General features: G+C 43.7%; 1 protein-coding gene across 1 annotated transcript; it reads left to right on the top strand.

Annotated features, from left to right (window-relative positions):
- Positions 1 to 6: 6 nt before the first annotated feature.
- Positions 7 to 16,311, top strand: LOC120040610 (cytochrome P450 2K1-like). Its single transcript, XM_038985697.1, has 7 exons — positions 7 to 78; positions 254 to 403; positions 503 to 663; positions 817 to 996; positions 6,209 to 6,350; positions 14,481 to 14,807; positions 15,008 to 16,311. The coding sequence occupies exons 1-7, from the start codon at positions 42 to 44 to the stop codon at positions 15,193 to 15,195; spliced, it is 1,185 nt and encodes a 394-aa protein (XP_038841625.1). The 5' UTR covers positions 7 to 41; the 3' UTR covers positions 15,196 to 16,311.
- The last annotated feature ends 5,878 nt before the right edge of the window (positions 16,312 to 22,189 follow it).

A 22,189-nucleotide genomic window follows, 5' to 3' on the forward strand; every position in this document is an offset into this window, starting at 1 on the left:
AGGCGCTGGTCAACCATGCAGAGGAGTTTGGGGACAGGGGCATGCTTCCTGTGTTCTATGACTTCACCAATGGACATGGTAATGTGGGATATGTGAAACTTGTAATCCGGTTAACTGTTGCATTCGACAATATTCTGCCAAGCAAGTATATTTGGTGCTGTAACAACAGCCCAAATATTTGACCAAATTGTTATTTTCTCCTTACATGATTAATTCCTGACACCTGCACAATATTACTTTTCAATACTGGTAGGTATTCTGTTTGGCAATGGCGAATCATGGAAAGAGATGAGGCGCTTTGCCTTGGCGAACCTTAGAGACTTTGGGATGGGCAAGAAAGTGATTGAAGACAAAATCTTAGAGGAAATTCACTACCTGATTGAAGTGTTTGAAAATCACAAGGGTAAGAATTTGTAGTTCTGATTTGAAAACCAAAAAACAGGTTGCATAATTTTTTCCCCTTACGTTTGCTAATTCAATTTCTGATGACCTTTTGTAACAGGTAAAGCATTTGACACAACCCAGCCATTGAGTTATGCTGTCTCCAACATAATCTCCAACATTGTGTACGGCAGCAGGTTTGAATACTCTGACCCCAAGTTCAAAGCAACTGTAAAACGAGCCAGTGTCAACCTCCGAATTGCTGGCTCCGTTTCAATACAGGTACATTATGTTTAATTTGTTTCTCACTCAGAGAATAATGGCAAACGGGTCACACTTGACTAAACCAGGAAAATGTAATAATTGTTCAAATATGTTCTATGCTACTGGAATAATAGAGGGTAATTCATGCTTAACTTTTTTATTGGGAGATAGTTGTACAACATGTTCCCCTGGCTGGGCCCTTGGCTGAAAAGCAGGAAGCTTTTGTTGAAGAATATTGAGAACAACAAGAAGGAGATGAGGGAGCTGGTGAGGGGGCTGAAGGAGACTCTCAACCCTCAGATGTGTAGAGGCTTTGTGGACTCGTTCCTTGTCCGAAAGCAGACCCTGGAGGTATGAAATCTCACTACAATCATCTCAATTAAAAACAAGAGAACTCATGTAAAATATACTGTGTTGGTAAAATGTATACAGGTTCAGAACTTTTGTGAAACAGCAGTTAGAAATATATGGCAAATAGAAATCAAACTGAATGGTCTTCAGAGATAGATGGGTGGGGTTGAGGGTAGCTGAAGGATAGGATTAAAAACAAACAAAATATGACTATTTTAAAATACATTGTGTCCATAAAAATGTATATATTATGTACTGTCTAAGCTGGAAGTAGAAGCCTAAGTGTTGTTGTCCATTAGTTTACTTCAATTAGGGGAGGGATGGTAGGGTTAGGGGAAAATAATAAAGGAAAATGTATTTCAAAAAGTTCCTTGCTCTCTCTCTCATATACACTACTGGTAAAAAGTTTTAGAACACCCACTCATTCAAGGGTTTTCTTCATTTTTACTATTTTCTACATTGTAAAAATAATAGTGAAGACATCAACACTATGAAATAACACATATGGAATCATGTAACCAAAAGTGTTAAACAAATCAAAATATATTTTATATTTGAGATTCTTCAAATAGCGACCTTTTGCCTTGATGACGGCTTTGCACACTCTTGGCATTTTCTCAACCAGCTTCTGTCACACCCTGATCTTTCACCTGTCTTTGTGCTTGTTTCTACCCCCCCTCCAGGTGTCACCCATCTTCCCTAGTATCCCCTGTGTATTTATACCTGTGTTCTCTGTTTGTCTATTGCCAGTTTGTTTTATTCATTCATACCTACCAGCATTTTCCCCCTTGCTCCTGTCCTGTCTACAGTGCCTGTTTTCTAGTTTTCCCGGTTTTGACCTTTCTGCCGGCCCCGACCCTGTCTGCTATCCTGTACCTTTGCCCCGCTACTCTGGACTACCAACCTCTGCCTGACCTGACTCTGATCCTGCCTGTCGTCCTGTACCTTTTCCTGCTCGTGTTCGAATTAATAAACTTTTGTTACTTCAACATTGTTTGCACCTGGGTCTTACCTTCAAACGTGATTGTACGAACTGGCCATGACTGACCCAGCAGCCCCGGGCCAGCTGCGCAACGCCATCTCCTCCCAAGGAGCCACCATCGATAGGCATGAGGAATTGCTTCGTGGCCTTATGGAGGGAGTCCAAATGCTGTCTGAACGCCATGACAGGGCGTTGGACATGTTGCTGGGGAAATTCCACGGGTTGTCTGGGAGGCAGCCTACTACGGCGGTAACCCCACAGCCCCTCAGTAACTCAGCTGGGAGTAGCGCCGTCTCATTCTGCCACTCCACCTTCTCGGGACCACCTCCGGAACGCTTTTAATGAAGAGCCAAGCACCTGTCGGGGGTCTCTAGCGCAGTGTGCCCTCATTTTCCAGCTTCAGTCCTCTTCCTTCCCCTCGGACCGCTCCAAGTTAGCCTACCTCATCACGCTGTTGTCCGGGAGGGCTCTCACCTGGGCTACTGCTGTATGGGAACAACAGCTGGCCATATGCGCTAGTCTGGAGGGGTTCGTGGGAGAAGTGAAGACGGTTTTTGATTCCCCGTTTCCCGGGAGAGAGGCTGCCCTTAAGTTAATTCAGCTTCGGCATGGCTCCCACAGTGTGGCAGATTATGCGGTGGATTTCCGCACGTTGGCAGCGGAGAGTGCTTGGAACCAGGAAGCGCTGTTCGATATGTTCCTGCACGGCGTCTCGGAGGAGGTCAAGGACGAGCTTGCTGCTCAGGAGTTACCTACGGATCTCGATTCCCTCATCGCTTTGACAATCCGAATCGAATCGAATTTAATCCCAGGTTTTAAGGCAACAAAATAGGGAAAATACCAAGGGGGTCAATACTTTCGCAAGCCACTGTAAATCAAATCAAAGTTTATTTGTCACGTGCGCCGAATACAACAGGTGTAGACCTTACAGTGAAATGTTTACTTACAGGCTCCAACCAACAGTGCAATTTCTAAGTAAAAAAGGTATTAGGTGAACAATAGATAGGTAAAGAAATAAAAAAACAACAGAAATATAACAACAGTAAAAAAGACAGTGAAAAACAACAGTTGCGAGGCTATATACAGGCACCGGTTAGTTGGGCTGATTGAGGTAGTATGTACATGTAGGTATGGTTAAAGTGACGATGCATATATGATAAACAGAGAGTAGCAGTAGCGTAAAAGAGGGGTTCGCGGGTGATGGGTGGCGGGACACAATGCAGATAGCCCGGGTAGCCAATGTGAGGGGGCACCGGTTAGTCAGGCTGATTGAGGTAGCATGTACATGTAGGTATGGTTAAAGTGACTATGCATATATGATATACAGAGAGTAGCAGCAGCGTAAAAGAGGGGTGGGCACACAATGCAAATAGTCCGGGTAGCCATTTGATTACCTGTTCAGGAGTCTTATAGCTTGAGGGTAAAAACTGTTGAGAAGCCTTTTGTTCCTAGACTTGGCACTCCGGTACAGCTTGCCATGCGGTAGTAGAGAGAACAGTCTATGACTGGGGTGGCTGGGGTCTTTGACAATTTTTAGGGCCTTCCTCTGACACCACCTGGTGTAGAGGTCCTGGATGGCAGGCAGCTTAGCCCCAGTGATGTACTGGGCAGTACTCATTACCCTCTGAAGTACCTTGCGGTCCGAGGCCGAGCAATTCCCGTACCAGGCAGTGATGCAACCAGTCAGGATGATCTCGATGTTGCAGCTGTAGAACCTTTTGAGGATCTGAGGACCCATGCCAAATCTTTTTCGTTTCCTGAGGGGGAATAGGCTTTGTCGTGCCCTCTTCACGACTGTCTTGGTGTGTGTGGACCATTCTAGTTTGTTGGTGATGTGGAGACCAAGAGACTTGAAGCTCTCAACCTCCTCCACTACAGCCCCGTTGATGAGAATGGGGGCATGCTCAGTCCTCCTTTCCTGTAGTCCACAATAATCTCCTTAGTCTTGGTTACATTGAAGGATAGGTTGTTATTCTGACACCACCCGGCCAAGTCTCTGACCTCCTCCCTATGGGCTGTCTCGTCTTTGATCAGGCCTACCACTGTTGTGTCGTCTGCAAACTTAATGATGGTATTGGAGTCGTGCCAGGCCACGCAGTCGTGGGTGAACAGAGCGTACAGGAGGGGACTGAGCACGCACCCCTGAGGGGCTCCAGTGTTGAGGATCAGCGTGGCAGATGTGTTGCTACCTACCCTCACCACCTGGGGGCGGCCCATCAGTAAGTCCAGGATCCAGTTGCAGAGGGAGGTGTTCAGTCCCAGGATCCTTAGCTTAGTGATGATCTTTGAGGATACATTGGTGTTGAACGCTGAGCTGTAGTCAATGAATAGCATTCTCACGTAGGTGTTCCTTTTGAACGGCTACGTGTCTATGGTCATTTATGCAGGTTGCCTTAGTGTTCTTGGGCACAGGGACTATGGTGGTCTGCTTGAAACATGTTGGTATTACAGACTCAATCAGGGACATGTTGAAAATGTCAGTGAAGACATCTGCCAGTTGGTAAGCACATGCCCGGAGCACACGTCCTGGTAATCCGTCTGGCCCCGCAGCCTTGTGAATGTTGACCTGTTTAAAGGTCTTACTCACGTCAGCTACGGAGAGCGTGATCACACAGTTGTCCTGAACAGCTGATGCTCTCATGCATGCCTCAGTGTTGCTTTCCTCGAAGCGAGCATAGAAGTTATTTAGCTCGTCTGGTAGGCTCGTGTCACTGGGCAGCTCGCGGCTGTGCTTCCCTTTGTAGTCTGTAATAGTTTGCAAGTCCTGCCAAATAAGACGCGCATCGGAGCCGGTGTAGTACGAATGAATCTCAGCCCTGTAAATGTGATATTTCCGTTTTCTATTTCATTATAAATGTGTAAAAATGTCTAAACCTGTTTTTGCTTTGTCATTATGGGGTATTGTGTGTAGATTGAGGAAAAAAATTAATGTACAAAATAATGAACAAAATGTGGAAAAAGTCAAGGGATCTGAATACTTTCCGAATGCACTGTACATATTTACAAAAACAATATGGGGGATTGGAAATGATGCTGACATTTACATTGATAGATTGTAGCTTCCATCTGCAATATTAAAGCTGATCTACCCCCCCAAAAATATATTTATTAAATTCTTTGAATGAAAACATCTAGGGATTTAGTGGGTATTGAGAAATGCGTAAATGGCCCATGTGATAGAGAATGGAGAAAATATAGGAGATATTGTGCTGAAATGGCATTGGGCCCAGGCTGCAGCGGTATACACTGAGTGTACAAAACACTCGGAACATCTTCCTAATACTGAGTTGCACCCCTTTTTGCCATCAGAACAGCCTCTATTCGTTGGGGGTATGGACTCTACAACGTGTCAAGTATTCAACAGGGACGCTGGCCCATGTTGACTAGACTGACTAGACTAGACCACAGTTGTGTCAAGTTGCCTGGATGTCCTTTGGGTTGTGGACCATTCTTGATACACATGGGAAAATGTTGAGCGTGGAAAAACCCAGCAGCGTTGCAGTTCTTGACACTCAAACTGGTGCGCCTGGCACCTACTACCATACCCCATTCAAAGGCAATTATGTATTTTGTTTTGCCCATTCACCCTCTGAATGGCACTCAAACACAATCCATGTCTCAAGGCTTAAAATGTTTAATTTAACCTGTCTCCTCCCCTTCTACACTGATTTTGAAGTGGATCTAACAAGTGACATCAATAAGGGATCATAGCTTTCAACTGGATTTATCTGGTCAGTCTGTGAGGCTTCCCCAACTGGCAGCCCGCAGACCGAATTTGGCACACGGGTGGTTTTCTTTGGTTTCTTTTTTTTTATTTTTTATATATTTTTTTTTTTACGAAATACTAAAACCACCAGGAAATCTGTTCCAACTGATTTTTAATTTTGGAAATCTGTTCCCAAGTATTCCCATGCATAGAGAGACACGTGTGATCGTCTACAAATGTAAGAAAGGTTTGAGAGAAAAAAATTGGCCCGCGGGTGAAACTAGTTGATGTTCCCTGATCTAATCCATGGAAACATCATTTGTTTTGTACACTAAGTGTATGTTTTCTGGGGGCTGCAGCCAAGACTGCTACACCATGTGTGTAGAAGTTACATGTAAAAACACATTTTTGAAAGCAAATTTTTGACCTTTGAAAAAGAATGCAAAGACTGCTAGACCATGACTTTTGAGGGGAAAACAAATATTTTCTCCCCTTTTTTAAAATGCTTTTTCTGTCTGTATAAGGAATCGGGCAACAAGAACTCTCACTACCATGACAAAAACCTGATATCCTCTGTGGGCAACCTGTTTTCTGCTGGTACAGACACCACAGGGAACACCCTACGCTGGGCTTTGATGCTAATGGCCAAGTACCCCCTTATACAGGGTAAGTATCAATGTGCACACAGACACACGCCTTTGTACAGACATTGCAAGTGATTGTAGTAATGCAAGACAATCAAGGTGTTACTTGCTGTTAACATTTCCAAATTGCCCACTTGAACCACAGACCAGTTTATAGTTTGTTTCAAATGCTTTAACACTGTGAATGAAGCTGTAATCTACATGAATGTAACTAAATGTGTAGAAATGACAACATTTCAACCAGATTTTCTCATTGGGATAACCTACATGTGTAAGGCAGCCAAGTGATATATATATATATATATATATATATATATATATATATATATATATATATATATATATATAATGGAATTGTACTATGGTGTGGTATTTATGTGGCAATAAAGGATACTGTAGCCACTGAGGACAACAGGTTCTTAACTTGGGATGGAGAGCAGTGGCGCAAATACCTGGAAAGATGCATGATTGGAGTAGAATACACAATTATAATATTTATTATTAGAACAGAAAGATAAATAAAAAAACGAGTCCATAAATTGTCTGCAAAAAGTCTTCAGAAAGATTCTCAGAAAATTACACTCGAATTACATCTGTTCGACATCCTTCAATGTCGAACAGATAATGCACTTTCCCCACCCTCCAACTTGACTTCCCCACCCTACAGCTTGGACAGGTGTATATTTTTTGTGTGCAGCTTTTCCGTATTTGCGTATAAGCATTTTTTGGAACATCATTTTAGATTTTCAAGACACGGAACTCAGTGCCATTTTTCATTACACTAAATGCATTTTTAAAATATACACTGACCAAAAATATAAACGCAACAACTTCAAAGATTTTACTGAGGTACAGTTCATATAAGGAAATAAGTCAATTGAATTAAATTCATTAGGGCCTAATCTATGGGTTCCACATGACTGGGAATACAGATATGCATCTGTTGGTCAGAGAGACCTTTAAAAAAAAGGTAGGGGTGTGGATCAGAAAACCAGTCAGTATCTGGTAAGACCACCATTTCCCTCATGCAGTGCGACACTTCTCCTTCGCATAGAGTTGATCAGGCTGTTGATTGTGGCCTGTGGAATGTTGTCCCACTTCTCTTCAATGGCTGTGCGAAGTTGCTGGATATTGGCGGGAACTGGAACACGCTGTCATACACATCGATCCAGAGCATCCCAAACATGCTCAAAGTGTGACATGTCTGGTGAGTATGCAGGTCATGGAAGAAGTGGGACATTTTCAGCTTCCAGGAATTGTGTACAGATCCTTGCGACATGGGGCCGTGCATTGTCATGCTTAAACATGAGGCGATGGCGGCAGATGAATGGCACGACAATGTTTTCAGGATCTCGTCATGGTATCTCTGTGCATTCAAATTGCCATCAAGAAAATGCAATTGTGTTCGTTGTCCGTAGCTTATACCTGTCCATACCATTGCCCCATGGTGGCGGTGGGGTTCTCTGTTCACAATGTTGACATCAGCAAACTGCTCACCCACACGACGCCCACACTGTCTGCCATCTGACCGGTACAGTTGAAACTGGGATTCACCCGTGAAGAGCACACTTCTCCAGGATATAAGTGGCTATCGAAGGTGAGCATTTGGATTTTTGTTCAGTTTAGTTGCCTTCTCCAAACAGCCAATATATTAATTCAAATCAAATCAAATTTTATTGGTCACATACACGTGTTTAGCAGATGTTATTGCGGGTGTAGCGAAATGCTTGTTCTTCTAGCTCCGACAGTGCAGTAATATCTAACAAGTGATATCTAACAGTTTCACAACATACATTTGAAATCAGAAGTTTACATACACTTAGGTTGGAGTCATTAAAACTCGTTTTTCAACGACTCCACAAATGTCTTGTTAACAAACTATAGTTTTGGCAAGTCGGTTAGGACATCTACTTTGTGCATGACACAAGTAATTTGTCCAACAATTGTTTACAGACAGATAATTTCACTTATATTTCACTGTATCACAATTCCAGTGGGTCAGAAGTTTACATACACTAAGTTGACCGTGCCTTTAAACAGCTTGGAAAATTCCAGAAAATTATGTCATGGCTTTAGAAGCTTCTGGTAGACTAATTGAAATAATTTGAGTAAAATAGAATGTGCATTTGTGGATGTATTTCAAGGCCTACCTTCAAACGCAGTGCCTCTTTGCTTGTCATCATGGGAAAATCAAAAGAAATCAGCCAAGACATCAGAATTGTTTTTGTAGACCACAAGTCTGGTTCATCCTTGAGAGCAATTTCCAAATGCCCGAAGGTACCACGTTCATCTGTATGCAAGTTTAAACACCATGGGACCACTCAGCCGTCATACCGCTCAGGGAGGAGACGCGTTCTGTCTCCTAGAGTTGAACGTACTTTTGGTGTGAAAAGTGCAAATCAATCCCAGAACAACAGCAAAGGACCTTGTGAAGATGCTGGAGGAAACAGGTACCAAAGTATCTATATCCTCAGTAAAACAAGTCCTATATCGACATAACCTGAAAGGCCGCTCAGCAAGAAAGAAGCCACTGCTCCAAAACCGCCATAAATAAGCCAGACTACGGTTTGCAACTGTACATGGGGACAAAGATCGTACTTTTTGGATAAATGTCCTGTGGTCTGATGAAACAAAAATAGAACTGTTTGGCCATAATGATCATCATTATGTTTGGAGGAAAAGGGGGGAGGCTTGCAAGAAGAACACCATCCCAACCGTGAAGCACGGGGGTGGCAGCATCATGTTGTGGGGGTACTTTGTTGCAGGAGGGTCTGATGTACTTCACAAAATAGATGGCATCATGAGGCAGGAAAACGTGGATATATTGAAGAAACATCTCAAGACATCAATCAGGAAGTTAAAGCTTGGTCGCAAATGGGTCTTCCAAATGGACAATGACCCCAAGCACACTTCCAAAGTTGTGGCAAAATGGCTTAAGGACAACAAAGTCAAAGTATTGGAGTGGCCATCACAAAGCCATGACCTCAACCCTATAGAAAATCTTTGGGCAGAACTGAAAAAGTATTTGCAAGCAAGGAGTCCTACAAACCTGACTCAGTTACATCAGCTCTGTCAGGAGGAATGGGCCAAAATTCACCCAACTTATTTTGGGAAGCTTGCGGAAGGCTACCCGAAACATTTGACACAAATTAAACAATTTACAGGCAATGCTACCAAATGCTAATTGAGTGTATGTAAACTAATTACCCACTGGGAATGTGATGAAAGAAATTAATGCTGAAATAAATAATTCTCTCTACTATTATTCTGACATTTCACATTCTTAAAATAAAGTGGTGATCCTAACTTACCTAAAACAGGATTTTTACTAGGATTAAATGTCAGGAATTGTGAAAAACTATGTTTTAAATGTATTTGGCTACGGTGTATGTAAACTTCCAACTTCAACTGTGTACCCAAATACACACACATCTAAGTAAGGAATGGATTAAGAATATATACATACATGTCAGAGCGGCATTGGACTAAGATACATTGGCATAGTAAAGAATACAGTATATACATATGAGATGGGTGATGCAATATGTAAACACAAATAAAGTGGATAAGATGCCGTAGAACAGTGTAGAGTACAGCTTATGCATATAAGATGAGTAATGCAAGATACGGAAACATTAAAGTGGCTAGTGTTTAATTTCCTTCAAGTGGCCAGTGATTTCTAATATATGTCTATAGGCAGCAGCCTCTGATGTGCTGGATATGGCTGTTTAACAGTCAGTGGCGTAGTATAGAATACTATACAGTATATACATATGAGATGGGTGATGCAATATGTAAACACAAAGTGGCTAAGATACAGTAGAATAGTGTAGAGTGCAGTTTATGCATATGAGATGAGTAATGCAAGATACGGAAACATAATTAAAGTGGCTAGTTATTTCAAATCTATGTCTATAGGCAGCCGTCTCTGATGTGCTAGTGATGGCTGTTTAGCAGTCTGATGGCCTTGAAATAGAAGCTGTTTTTCCAGTCTCTCGGTCCCAGCTTTGATGCACCTGTACTAACCTCGCCTTTTGGATGATAGCGGGGTGAACAGGCAGTGGCTCGGGTGGTTGATGTCCTTGATGATCTTTTTGGCATTCCTGTGACATCAGGTGCTGTGGGTGTCCAGGAGGGTGGGAAGTTTGCCCCCGGTAATGCGTTGGGCAGACAGCACCACCTCTCTGGAGCAGTTGTGGCCGGTGCAGTTGCCGTTCTAGGCGGTGATACAGCCCGACAGGATGCTCTCAATTGTACATCTGTAAAAGTTTGAGGGCTTTAGGTGTTAAGTCAAATGTCTTCAGCATCCCTGAGGTTGAAAAGGCGCTGTTGAACCGCCTTCACCACACTGTCTGTGTATGCCGAGGAACTTAACTTTCCACCTTCTCCACTGAGGTCCCATCGATGTGGATAGGGGGTTGCACCCTCTGCTGTTCCTTGAAGTCCACGATCATCTCCTTAGATTTGTTGATGTTGAGTGAGAGGTTATTTTCCTGGCACCACACTCCCAGAGCCCTGACCTCCTCCCTGTAGGCTGTCTCATCGTTGTTGATAATCAAGCCTACCACTGTTGTGTCATCTGCAAACTTGATTGAGTTGGAGGCGTGCTTGGCCACGCAGTCATGGGTGAACAGGGAGTACAGGAGAGGGCTGAGCACACAGCCTTGTGGGGCCCCAGTGTTGAGGATCAGCGAAGAGGTGTTGTTTCCTACCTTCACCACCTGGGGGTGACCCATCAGGAAGTCCAGGACCCAGTTGCACAGGGCAGGGTTCAGACCCAGGGCCTCGAGCTTGATGATGAGCTTGGAGGGTACTAGGGTGTTGAATGCTGAGCTATAGTCAATGAACAGCATTTTTTACATAGGTATGCCTCTAGTCCAGGTGGGTTAGGGCAGTGTGCAGTGTGGTGGCGATTGCATCGTCTGTGGATTTATTGGGGCGGTAAGCAAATTGAAGTGGGTCTAGGGTGGCCGGTAGGGTGGAGGTGATATGATCCTTGACTAGTCTCTCAAGGCACTTCATGATGACAGAGGTGAGTGCTATGCTGCAATAGTCATTTAGTTCAATTACCTTTGTCCCTGTACCTAAGAAAGAGATGGTGGCCATCTTGAAGCATGTGGGGACAACAGACTGGGATAGGGATTGATTGAATATATCTGTGTACACACCAGCCAGCTGGTCTGTGCATGCTCTGAGGACGCGGCTAGGGATACCATCTGGGACGGCAGCTTTGTGAGGGTTAACACACTTAAATGTCTTACTCACATCGGCAACAGAGAAGGAGAGCCCACAGTCCTGGTAGTGGGCCGTATCAGTGGCACTGTATTATCCTCAAAGCGAGCGAAGGTGTTCAGCCTGTCCGGATGCAAGACGTCGGTGTCCATGTGGCTGGTTTTCCTTTTATAATCCGTGATTGTCTGTAGACCCTGCCACATACGTCTCGTGTCTGAGCTGTTGAACTGAGACTCAACTTTGTCCCAATACCGACGTTTAGCCTGCTTGATTGCTTTGCGGAGGGAATAACTACACTGTTTGTATTCTTCCATTTTCCCAGTCTTGCCCTGGTTAAATGCGGTGGTTCGTGCTTTCAGTTTTGAGCGAATGCTCCCATCTATCCACGGTTTCTGGTTGGGGTTGGTTTTAATAATCAGTGGGTACAACCTCTCCTATGCACTTCCTGATAGACACATTTACCGATACGGTGAATGAGATTATTATTTTCTAAAACTACTCTGAACATATCCCAGTCCGCGTGATCAAAACAATCTTGAAGCGTGGATTCCGATTGGTCAGACCAGCGTTGAATATTCCTTACCACGGGTGCTTCCTGTTAGAGTTTCTGCCTGTAGGAAGAGAGGAGCAAGATGGAATCATTGTCCGATTTGTCGAATGGAGGGCGGGGAAGGGACTTATATGCATTACGGAAGGTAGTGTAACAGTGGTTGAGAGTTTTAGCCGTGCGAGTACATAGAGTTGAAAGAATTTTGGGAGCCTTTTCTTCAAGTTTGCTTTGTTAAAATCCACAGCTACAAAAAATGCTGCCCCAGGATATGTGGTTTCCAGTTTGCATAAAGTCCATTGAAGTTCTTTAAGGGCCATCGTGGTATTGGCTTTAGTGGGGGATATAGACAGCTGTGGCTATTATTGATGTAAATTCACTCGGGAGATAGTACGGTCGGCATTTAATTGTGAGATATTCTAGGTTGGGTGAACAGAAGGACTTGAGTTCCTGTATGTTATCACAGTTACACCATAAGTCGTTAGTCATAAAACATATACCTCCACCCTTCTGCTTCCCGGAGTGATGTTTATTCCTGTCGGCACGATGCTTTGAGAACCCAACTGGCTTTCTGGAGTCAGACAGAATATCTTGAGAGCCATCTTTCCGTGAAGCAGAGTATATTACAATCCCTGGTGTCTCTCTGAAAAGCAACTCTCGCCTTGAGCTTGTCAACTTTATTATCCAGCGATTGGACATTAACGAGTAAAATACTCTGTAGCGGTGGGTGGTGTGCACGCTTCCTAAGTCGGACCAGAAGACCGCCCCGAGTACCTCTCCTCCACCGGCGTTGTTTTGGGTCAGACTCTGGAATAAATTGAACTGCTCTGAGGAGAGCAAACAAAGGATTTGCTCCAGGTCGTAATCCTGGTCGTGATGCTGGTAGTTCTTGTAAGTTACCGCCGCTCTAATATCCAATAGTTCTTCCCGGCTGTATGTAATGGCACAAAACAATTATAGAGCTAATTCCGTAAAGAAATAGTACATAAACAAACAAAATACTGCAGTTTCCTAACAGCTAGTTGCAATGCTGCCATCTCTGTCGACGCCATCAAAATTAAAGATAAACTAAAAATGCAAATACATCCATCAAAATAACAAGACTACCTGCAAAAACTGGGATCCACGTGGCCAAAACAATCCCCTTTTATGCACAACAGTATGTCATTTCTCATTGTTTTCACATTAAATGCAAATGATAAGCAGTGTTTGGCAAAACACTAGACACAACTCTCTACACAGGAAACAAACCTATTGTGTACATAATGTCAAACAAAACTAAATTAATATCACAGTCAATAACAAGTACTCCCATATCTTTTAACATGTAAACTCTCTTTGTACTGTGACTTGTTTTACAGTACTAAAGTCACAATTGCACTTTCAACATCTCTTCTCTTTGATTTATCTTCAATGCATTGTAAACATTTACATCGATACAATATACAGCACCGGACACTTTTGCAATTCTAAACAGTATCAATTTAGGTTTAGTGAAATTCTTCCTGCTTTAGTATTAGATGCTAATTCAGAGAACAATAATACAGCTGTCTATGAAATAGTTGATTACAATCTCTTACCATTTACTCAATTTAATAGAAAAATATATTTTATTGATGGTCATAGTATCACACCTACTCCTGCTCTCTCGCTCCAGCACTTGACAATGCCGGTCTACTATCCACCGGTCCTGGCCACCCACATTGCGCACACCTGGCAACCATCATTGCGCACAGCTGCTCCCATCGTTAAGCTCACCTGGACTTCATCACCACCCTGATTACTCTCCCTTCTAATAGCCCTCACCAACCTTAGTCATCAGGCAGAATTGGTTCTGTTTTCATGTCCTGATGCGTCTCTTGTTTTGTACTTGCGATTGTCGTTATTATTAAACTCACCATCTGCTTCCTGACTCAACGTTACAGATAGTTAGTATTTGTTGAGCCATTATGTGATGAATGGTGAGATGACCTTGTCATTCTATGACAAATAATACTGTTTGCGTGGGCTGCGTTATCCCTGTTTTGAGGAAAGTGTTCAAGCAATTGAGAAACTAACAGTGTTGTTGGACATGATTTATACAATTTACTTTGTCTTGTGTAGCTGTTGTCTACTGTTTTGCAAAAAGTGTCTTGTGTACAAGTGGGACTACTGTTTTACAAAAAGGTGTTATGCATCAAGTGTGAAAACATTGAACTGTGCAGAAAAGGTGACTGTTTTGGTACGTAGGTTAATAAAGGTATCGTTCACATGGAGCCGCGTTTAAGTTATCAAGCAATTTTGTAAAAAGTATAAAATGTCCAGGGTAAAGATTATTAAGATGACATTTTCTCTGAGGTCAGTAACTTTGGTCCTCCCTCCTTTCTGTCTCAGACCGGGTCCAGGAGGAGATCAGCAGCATCATAGGAAGTCGGCAGCCCTTAGCAGAGGACAGGATGAACCTGCCCTACACTGATGCAGTGATCCATGAGACCCAGAGACTGGCCAGCATTTTACCCATTGCCATCCCTCACACCACCAGCCGAGATGTCACCTTCCAGGGATATTTCATCAAGAAGGGGACGCTTGTGTTTCCTCTACTGACGTCTGTCCTACAAGACGGAAGCGAATGGGAGAGCCCACACACCTTTAACCCCGCCCACTTTCTGGATGAGGAAGGTCGATTCGCCAAGAGGGATGCCTTCATGCCCTTCTCTGCAGGTGAGTTCCACTGTTTCTGTATCCATACTGACTGGGTAAGTGAATCCTTCTATGGTACTCTAAAATTAAGAGTTTGGGGAATTGCTTTGACCAAGGGAGAGTTTATGGTATGGAAATGTGTGTACAATTTATGTCAACTATAGGAAATCTATGTAGACCTAATTGTCATATGTTGTCTCCCTCATTTTATCTTCTTCCAGGTCGTAGGGTGTGTCTGGGGGAGAGTCTGGCCAGGATGGAGCTCTTCCTCTTCTTCACCTCCCTCCTGCAGCGCTTTCATTTCTCTCCTCCTCCTGGAGTAACAGAGGATGATCTGGACCTCACACCGGCCGTGGGGTTCACCCTCAACCCTTCACCTCACCAGCTGTGTGCTGTGAGCCGGGTCTGAGATGAGTCTGGGCCTAATGTATATTATACATGACTTATTATACATGAACAAATGCTCCACTTTAGACAAACATGCTGAAACAGCTTACCTCACCGGCTGTGCTGTGAGCCAGGTCTGAGATGAAACCAGTCCCTCAATGGTTTTGGTTGAATTTGATTGCTCTACATTCCGACAATGTAATTGATTGATACAAAGCACTGCTATTATGTATGTACAGAATGCTTGTTGTTTTTGCTTGCTGTCCTGCCTTGTCTGGGACTGGACAGCTGTTGCCAAGCTTAGCAAAGTCAATCAGTTTTCTAGCTAATGTTATCATTAGTTGACACTAATATATACCCTTGTGGGAATGTTTTTATATGACTAGCAAGCATACTTAGCCATATCTGCTAGCTAGAACAAATAACTACCACTAACTAGCTAGCTCCAGCAAGAGAGGATGTTCAGCTGCCTACTTTCACTCCATGAGCGGTTCCAGTTATGGAAGGAGACTTGAAACCAAAAGACAGCATTTACACAGGAAACCCAATTCGGATCTTTTTCCACTGTTTAGTCTTTTGACCAACCAGATCAGCTCTTTTGCCTACAATTGGACAAAGGACCAGAATTGGGCTGCCTGTGTGAAAGCAGCCAAAAGGTCTCACTTAAAGTGAAGTTGTTTACAAACTGTTCGCTAGCTGGTGGCTAAGTTTTAAGCTACTCCTTGTCCATTGACCTTAGCTAGTGGTTAGCTTGAGCCACATTAGCTACTAGTGACTATTTACATATAATATATTGGAACATTTGGGCACGAAAATCTAACTTATTGCACCTTTAAGCTTTCTTGTCCTATTCAAACGGGCGAACCAAAGGTACATAACACTAACCGTGTCAGTTATTGATAACAGCTAGATGATTGACTGCTAAGCTTGGATACACTCCAAAGATAAACAAGCTAAGATGTAGGCTTCTGATTAGCCTTTGACTATTTGATTAGTAGCGTGTCAGAGAGCTCCATATGTATTGCTAATCAATAAACCCGTTGATGAGTGTGCTTGACATCGGCACCAGTTCGTCAAAGTTTGGTCCATTTTGTCAACTTGGAGTCGGGGTTTGGAATAGAATAGAATTACTGTCTGTGCTCAGTGGGAACCAATCACTGTGCAGCAATGTAAAACGTTGAACTTGTAGATTTCACCAAAACTTTTAATAAAGGCTTAAAGTGGAACTGACAGTATTTTAGCAACATGAAATGGTATTAACATCTGTTCATATACACCCCCAGGAAGAGTGACACCTTTTCGTTTATATCTTCAGACAAGTGAGGACTTAGATATGGTCATTTTCAGGTTATCATAAATTCATGAAATGTTTGGGAATGACGTATAGTAAGGCATTTGTGCTTGCGGCCGTACGTTTGGACAATGAATAGACACTGCATTAACAGAGCAAATTAAATGTAACCATACTTTAAAAGTAATATATTTAAGCAATAAGGCACGAGGGGGTGTGGTATACCATGGCTAAGGGCTGTTCTTAGGCATGACCTTAACCGTGGTAAATTGGCCATATACCACAAATCCCCAAGGTGCCTTATTGCTATTATAAACTGGTTACCAACGTAATTAGAGCAGTAAAAATACAAATTTTGTCATACCCATGGTATACGGTCTGATATACCACGGCTGTCAGACAATCGGCATTCAGGCTCGAGTGACCTAGTTTATAACATCAATTATACTATTTATTTGCTGCGGGTGATTCTTTGATCCACCTCTACACAGACAACACCATTCTGTATACATCTGGCCCTTTGGACACTGTTAACAAACCTCCAAATGAGCTTCAATGCCATACAACACTCCTTCCGTGGCCTCCAACTGCTCTTAAATGCTAGTAAAACAAAATGCATGCTCTTCAACCGACCGCTGACTGCACCCGCCCGCCCGCCCGACTAGCATAACTACTCTGGACGGTTCTGACTTAGAATATGTGGGCAACTATAAAGACCTAGGTGTCTGGCTGGACTGTAAACTCTCCTTCCAGACTCACATTAAGCATCTCCAATCCAAAATAAAATCTGGAATTGGCTTCCTTTTTCGCAAACAAAGTCTCCTTCACTCATGCTGCTCAACATACCCTCGTAAAACTGACTATCCTACCGATCCTTGACTTTGGCGATGTCATTTACAAAGTAGCCTCCAACACTACATCCAGTTTGCTATCACAGTGCCATCCGTTTTGTCACCAAAGCCCCATATACTACCCACCACTGCAACCTGTATGCTCTCGTTGGCTGGTCCTCGCTACATATTCGTAGCCAAACCCACTGGCTCCAGGTCATCTACAAGTCTTTGCTAGGTAAAGATCTCTGGTCACTGATTTCTGGTCACCATAGCAACACCCACCCGTAGCACGCGCTCCAGTAGGTATATTTCACTGGTCATCCCCAAAGCCAACACTGGCTGCACTTGAACTGCATTTGTAAAATCTATCTAATTTAATACATTTTGATACCTCCTTTGCTTTCTCATTTTTGACCTTCCTCTCTTGGGCTCCACTTTTCTGTTGATACATTGCTGATTTTTAAATCCGTAATTTTCTATTTGCGACTTTCTCTCAATTTTTTGGGAGGGCTGTTGTCTCTTTTTAGCTAGCTCAACTGTTGCTTAAAACGATGACAGAAACAACAACGCTTGGGAGAGTATTTGCACAATGAATCCCAGAATGCATTTCATTATCTTAACATGGTATTGAAGCTATTGAATAATATGAGTTATTTAGCAAATTAATTAGATGACCTGCGTCAACAATTAATACTTGGGCGTGGTGGGGAGTTATTCAGATCCGGGCCCATCACTGGGCCCATGTATGTTGTGGGCCCTGGTGCGACCGCACCAGCCGAAGCTACGCCACTGGCCACCAGTCTGCTTGCAGTTGTCAGTCACAATCAGGTATGTGGATGATCACGTCTTTATTCAGGAACGTTTGTTGGGCTACTTTGATGTGTCAAGTGGGCGAGATGCGCAGTCTGTGTTTGACTTTATGAATGTTGAGATGTCTGAGTTTAACTTCATAGAGAAACTCGTCCAAACCTACGATGGCGCAGCTGTAATGGAACGCATCTGCTATTTGTATTTACAGCCAAGTCCCCTCATGTTCCCTGATTTAAGAGATGATGACCACTCCACTACCATTGTCAACTTTCTCCTGACATGAACTGAAGCCACAACGTCTCATGTGCCCGCTCATCCACTGCCACATTGAATGTTTCCCTTCCAAGCACAGTGAGTACCCCTATCAATTTTCTCTCATTACTGTATGTAGAGTCAATCACATACACAATCACATTATTACACATCAAAGGTTTTACTCCTTGCTTGGACTACCTCATTCTTAGCTCTTTTGTCTAACTGTGTAGTGTCTTGTGTTATTGTTTTTTTTATCTTCCCAGTGAAATCCTGTCCTGTACTGGTCAAGCGTCTGAACACCTCAACTCATGACACATACCCTCATTCAATCACTGCTGTGATCCCTTTCCAACACTGTGTGTAGCCCTCTCATTCCCCGTAATATTGTACTATAAATGTCTTTATTAAATGCTTTAGGTTAAAAATAATTAGTCATTGATGATTTTTGAAACACTTTGTGGTCTCCATGCCTTACGTGCCTACACCGTGGGTCTCCCATCCTCCTCAATTTCAAATCAAATCAAAGTTTATTTGTCACTTGTGCTGTATACAACAGGTGTAGACCTTAGTGAAATGCTTACTTACAGGCTCTAACCAATAGATCGAGAAAAAAATGGGATGTGTGTGTGTGTGTGTGTGTGTGTAGGTAAGTAAAGAAATAAAACAACAGTAAAAAGACATTTGAAAAAAGCAGTACCAAGGCTATATACACACACCAGTTAGTCAGGCTGATTGAGGTAGTATGTACATGTAGGTATGGTTAAAGTGACTATGCGTATATGATGAACAGAGAGTAGCAGTAGCTTAAAAAGAGAGGTCGGAGGGTGGTGGGACACAATGCAGATAGCCCGGTTAGCCAATGTGTGGGAGCACTGGTTGGTCGGGCCAATTTAGGTAGTATGTACATGAACGTATACTTAAAGTGACTATGCATATAAGATAAACAGAGAGTAGCAGCGTAAAAGAGGGGTGGGGGGGGGGGGGCACACAATGCAAATAGTCCGGGTAGCCATTTGATTACCTGTTCAGGAGTCTTATGGCTTGGGGGTAAAAACTGTTGAGAAGCCTTTTGGTCCTAGACTTGGCACTCTGGTACAGCTTGCCTTGCGGTAGTAGAGAGAACAGTCCATGACTGGGGTGGCTGGGGTCTTTGACAATTTTTAGGGCCTTCTTCTGACACCGCCTGGTGTAGAGGTCCTGGATGGCAGGCAGCTTAGCCCCAGTGATGTACTGGGCCGTACGCATTACCCTCTGAAGTGCCTTGTGGTCGGAGGCTGAGCAATTGCCGTACCAGGCAGTGATACAACCAGTCAGGATGCTCTCGATGTTGCAGCTGTAGAACCTTTTGAGGATCTCAGGACCCATGCCAAATCTTTTTCGTTTCTTGGGGGGGAATAGGCTTTGTCGTGCCCTCTTCACGACTGTCTTGGTGTGTGTGGACCATTCTAGTTTGTTGATGTGGACACCAAGGAACTTGAAGCTCTCAACATGCTCCATTACAGCCCCGTCGATGAGAATGGGGGCATCCTCGGTGCTCCTTTTCCTGTAGTCCACAATCATCTCCTTAGTCTTGGTTACGTTGAGGGATAGGTTGTTATTCTGGCACCACCCGGCCAGGTCTCTGACCTCCTCCCTATAGGCTGTCTAGTCATTGTCGGTGATCAGGCCTACCACTGTTGTGTCGTCTGCAAACTTAATGATGGTGTTGGAGTCGTGCCAGGCCACGCAGTCGTGGGTGAACAGAGAGTACAGGAGGGGACTGAGCACGCACCCCTGAGGGGCTCCAGTGTTGAGGATCATATGTGTTGCTACCTACCGTCACCACCTGGGGGCGGCCCGTCAGGAAGTCCAGGATCCAGTTGCAGAGGGAGGTGTTTAGTCCAAGGTTCCTTAGCTTAGTGATGAGCTTTGAGGGTACTATGGTGTTGAATGCTGAGCTGTAGTCAATGAATAGCTTTCTCACATAAGGGTTCCTTTTGTCCAGGTGGGAAAGAGCAGTGTGGAGTGCAATAGAGTTCGCATCATCTGTGGATCTGTTTGGGCGGTATGCAAATTGGAGTGCGTCTTGGGCTTCTTGGATAATGGTGTTGATGTGAGCCATTACCAGCCTTTCAAAGCACCTCATGGCTACGGACGTGAGTGCTACGGGTCTGTAGTCATTTAAGCAGGTTACTTTTGTGTTCTTGGGCACAGGGACTATGGTGGTCTGCTTGAAACATATTGGTATCACAGACTCAATCAGGGACATGTTGAAAATGTCAGTGAAGACACCTGCCATGGCTTCTGGTTGGGGTATGTACGTAGTCACTGTGGGGACGACGTCCTCAATGCACTTATTGATAAAGCCAGTGACTGATGTGGTGTACTCCTCAATGTCATCGGAAGAATCCCGGAACATGTTCCAGTCTGTGATAGCAAAACAGTCCTGTAGTTTAGCATCTGCTTCATCTGACCACTTTTTTATTGACCGAGTCACTGGTGCTTCCTGATTTAATTTTTGCTTGTAAGCAGGAATCAGGAGGATAGAGTTGTGGTCGGATCAACCAAATGGAGGGCGAGGGATAGCATTGTCCGCGTCTGTGTGGAGTACAGGTGATCTAGAATTTTTTTTCCCTCTGGTTGCACATTTATCATGTTGATAGAGATTTGGTAGAACTGTAAGTTTCCCTGCATTAAAGTCTCCGGCCACTAGGAGCGCCACCTCTAGGTGAGTGGTTTCCTGTTTGCTTATTTCCTTACACAGCTGACTGAGTGCGGTCTTAGTGCCAGCATTCGTTTGTGGTGGTAATTAAACAGCCACGAAAGTATTTTTCATGTCAGCAGCCTGCACTGGTGCCATGGGATCTTTAGCGACCACAGAGAGTCAGGACATGTTTAACGTCCCATCCGAAAGACGGCACTCTACACAGGGCAACGTCCCCAATCACTGGCCTGTGACATATTTTGTTAGACCAGAGGAATGGGTGCCCCCTACTGGCCCTCTAACACCACTTCCAGCAGCATCTGGTCTCCCATCCAGAGACCAACCCTGCTTAGCTTCAGAAGCAAGCCAGCAGTGGGATGCAGGGTGGTGTGCTGCTCCTATGACTGAACCCTTTCGGCCGTAGACCTATGATTTCATTGGCCTACAAACAGTAAGTATGTTGTCACCCAATCTATCTTGAATAAGAACATTATCAATGAGATCACCAGGTATCATTGGGCTGTAATTGCTAAAATGGCACATTTTTTAACCGGGCCTGGTCAAGAATCCACTTTTCTAGTTTGAATCACATGGCTTATGGAATCCAGGCAGTAGGCCTCATGCTTATTTTTCTTTTCCTATTTTAATCACAGGTACAGCATTTGACACCACTCAGCCTCTGAATTACTCCATCTCCAACATAATCTTGGCCATTATCTATGGCAGCAGGTTTGAATACACTGACTGTATTTACAGGCATGGCGGTTAGGGCCAATGAGACTTCACTCCTTACAGGCTGCGCATCAATTCAGTCCACTCTGTTTTTACTCTACTTTCTCAATAGAGAATGACAGTCTTGGTGCAATCAATACCACTAGGAAATAAAACACTAGTTAGACAGCTGCTTCTAACCAAAACATCAAGCTCCATTTGGAAAATACATGAGAGTCAACCATTGGAAAGAGGGCTCTTCTTTGGCATAATGGCTTGTCACAAAGCCTGTTTTAGCATGGGCAATGACATTGAGGACATTAACCATTTTGCAGTAATCAAGTGGGTGGGACTTGCTATGGGTTAGGAGGGATCGCAGAATTCCATCCAGGTCAGCAGGAGGGATCAGCCAACTAATTATACTACTGAGCAA

Source organism: Salvelinus namaycush, unplaced genomic scaffold (genome assembly GCF_016432855.1).
Source record: "Salvelinus namaycush isolate Seneca unplaced genomic scaffold, SaNama_1.0 Scaffold368, whole genome shotgun sequence".
Classification (NCBI taxonomy): Eukaryota; Metazoa; Chordata; class Actinopteri; order Salmoniformes; family Salmonidae; genus Salvelinus; species Salvelinus namaycush.

Coding starts and splice junctions, on each gene's coding strand:
- LOC120040610 (XM_038985697.1), top strand. CDS start 42: ATGCTTCCTGTGTTCTATGACTTCACCAATGGACATG. Junction 404..502: donor AGTGTTTGAAAATCACAAGG/GTAAGAATTTGT, acceptor CTTTTGTAACAG/GTAAAGCATTTGACACAACC. Junction 997..6,208: donor TCCGAAAGCAGACCCTGGAG/GTATGAAATCTC, acceptor TGTCTGTATAAG/GAATCGGGCAACAAGAACTC.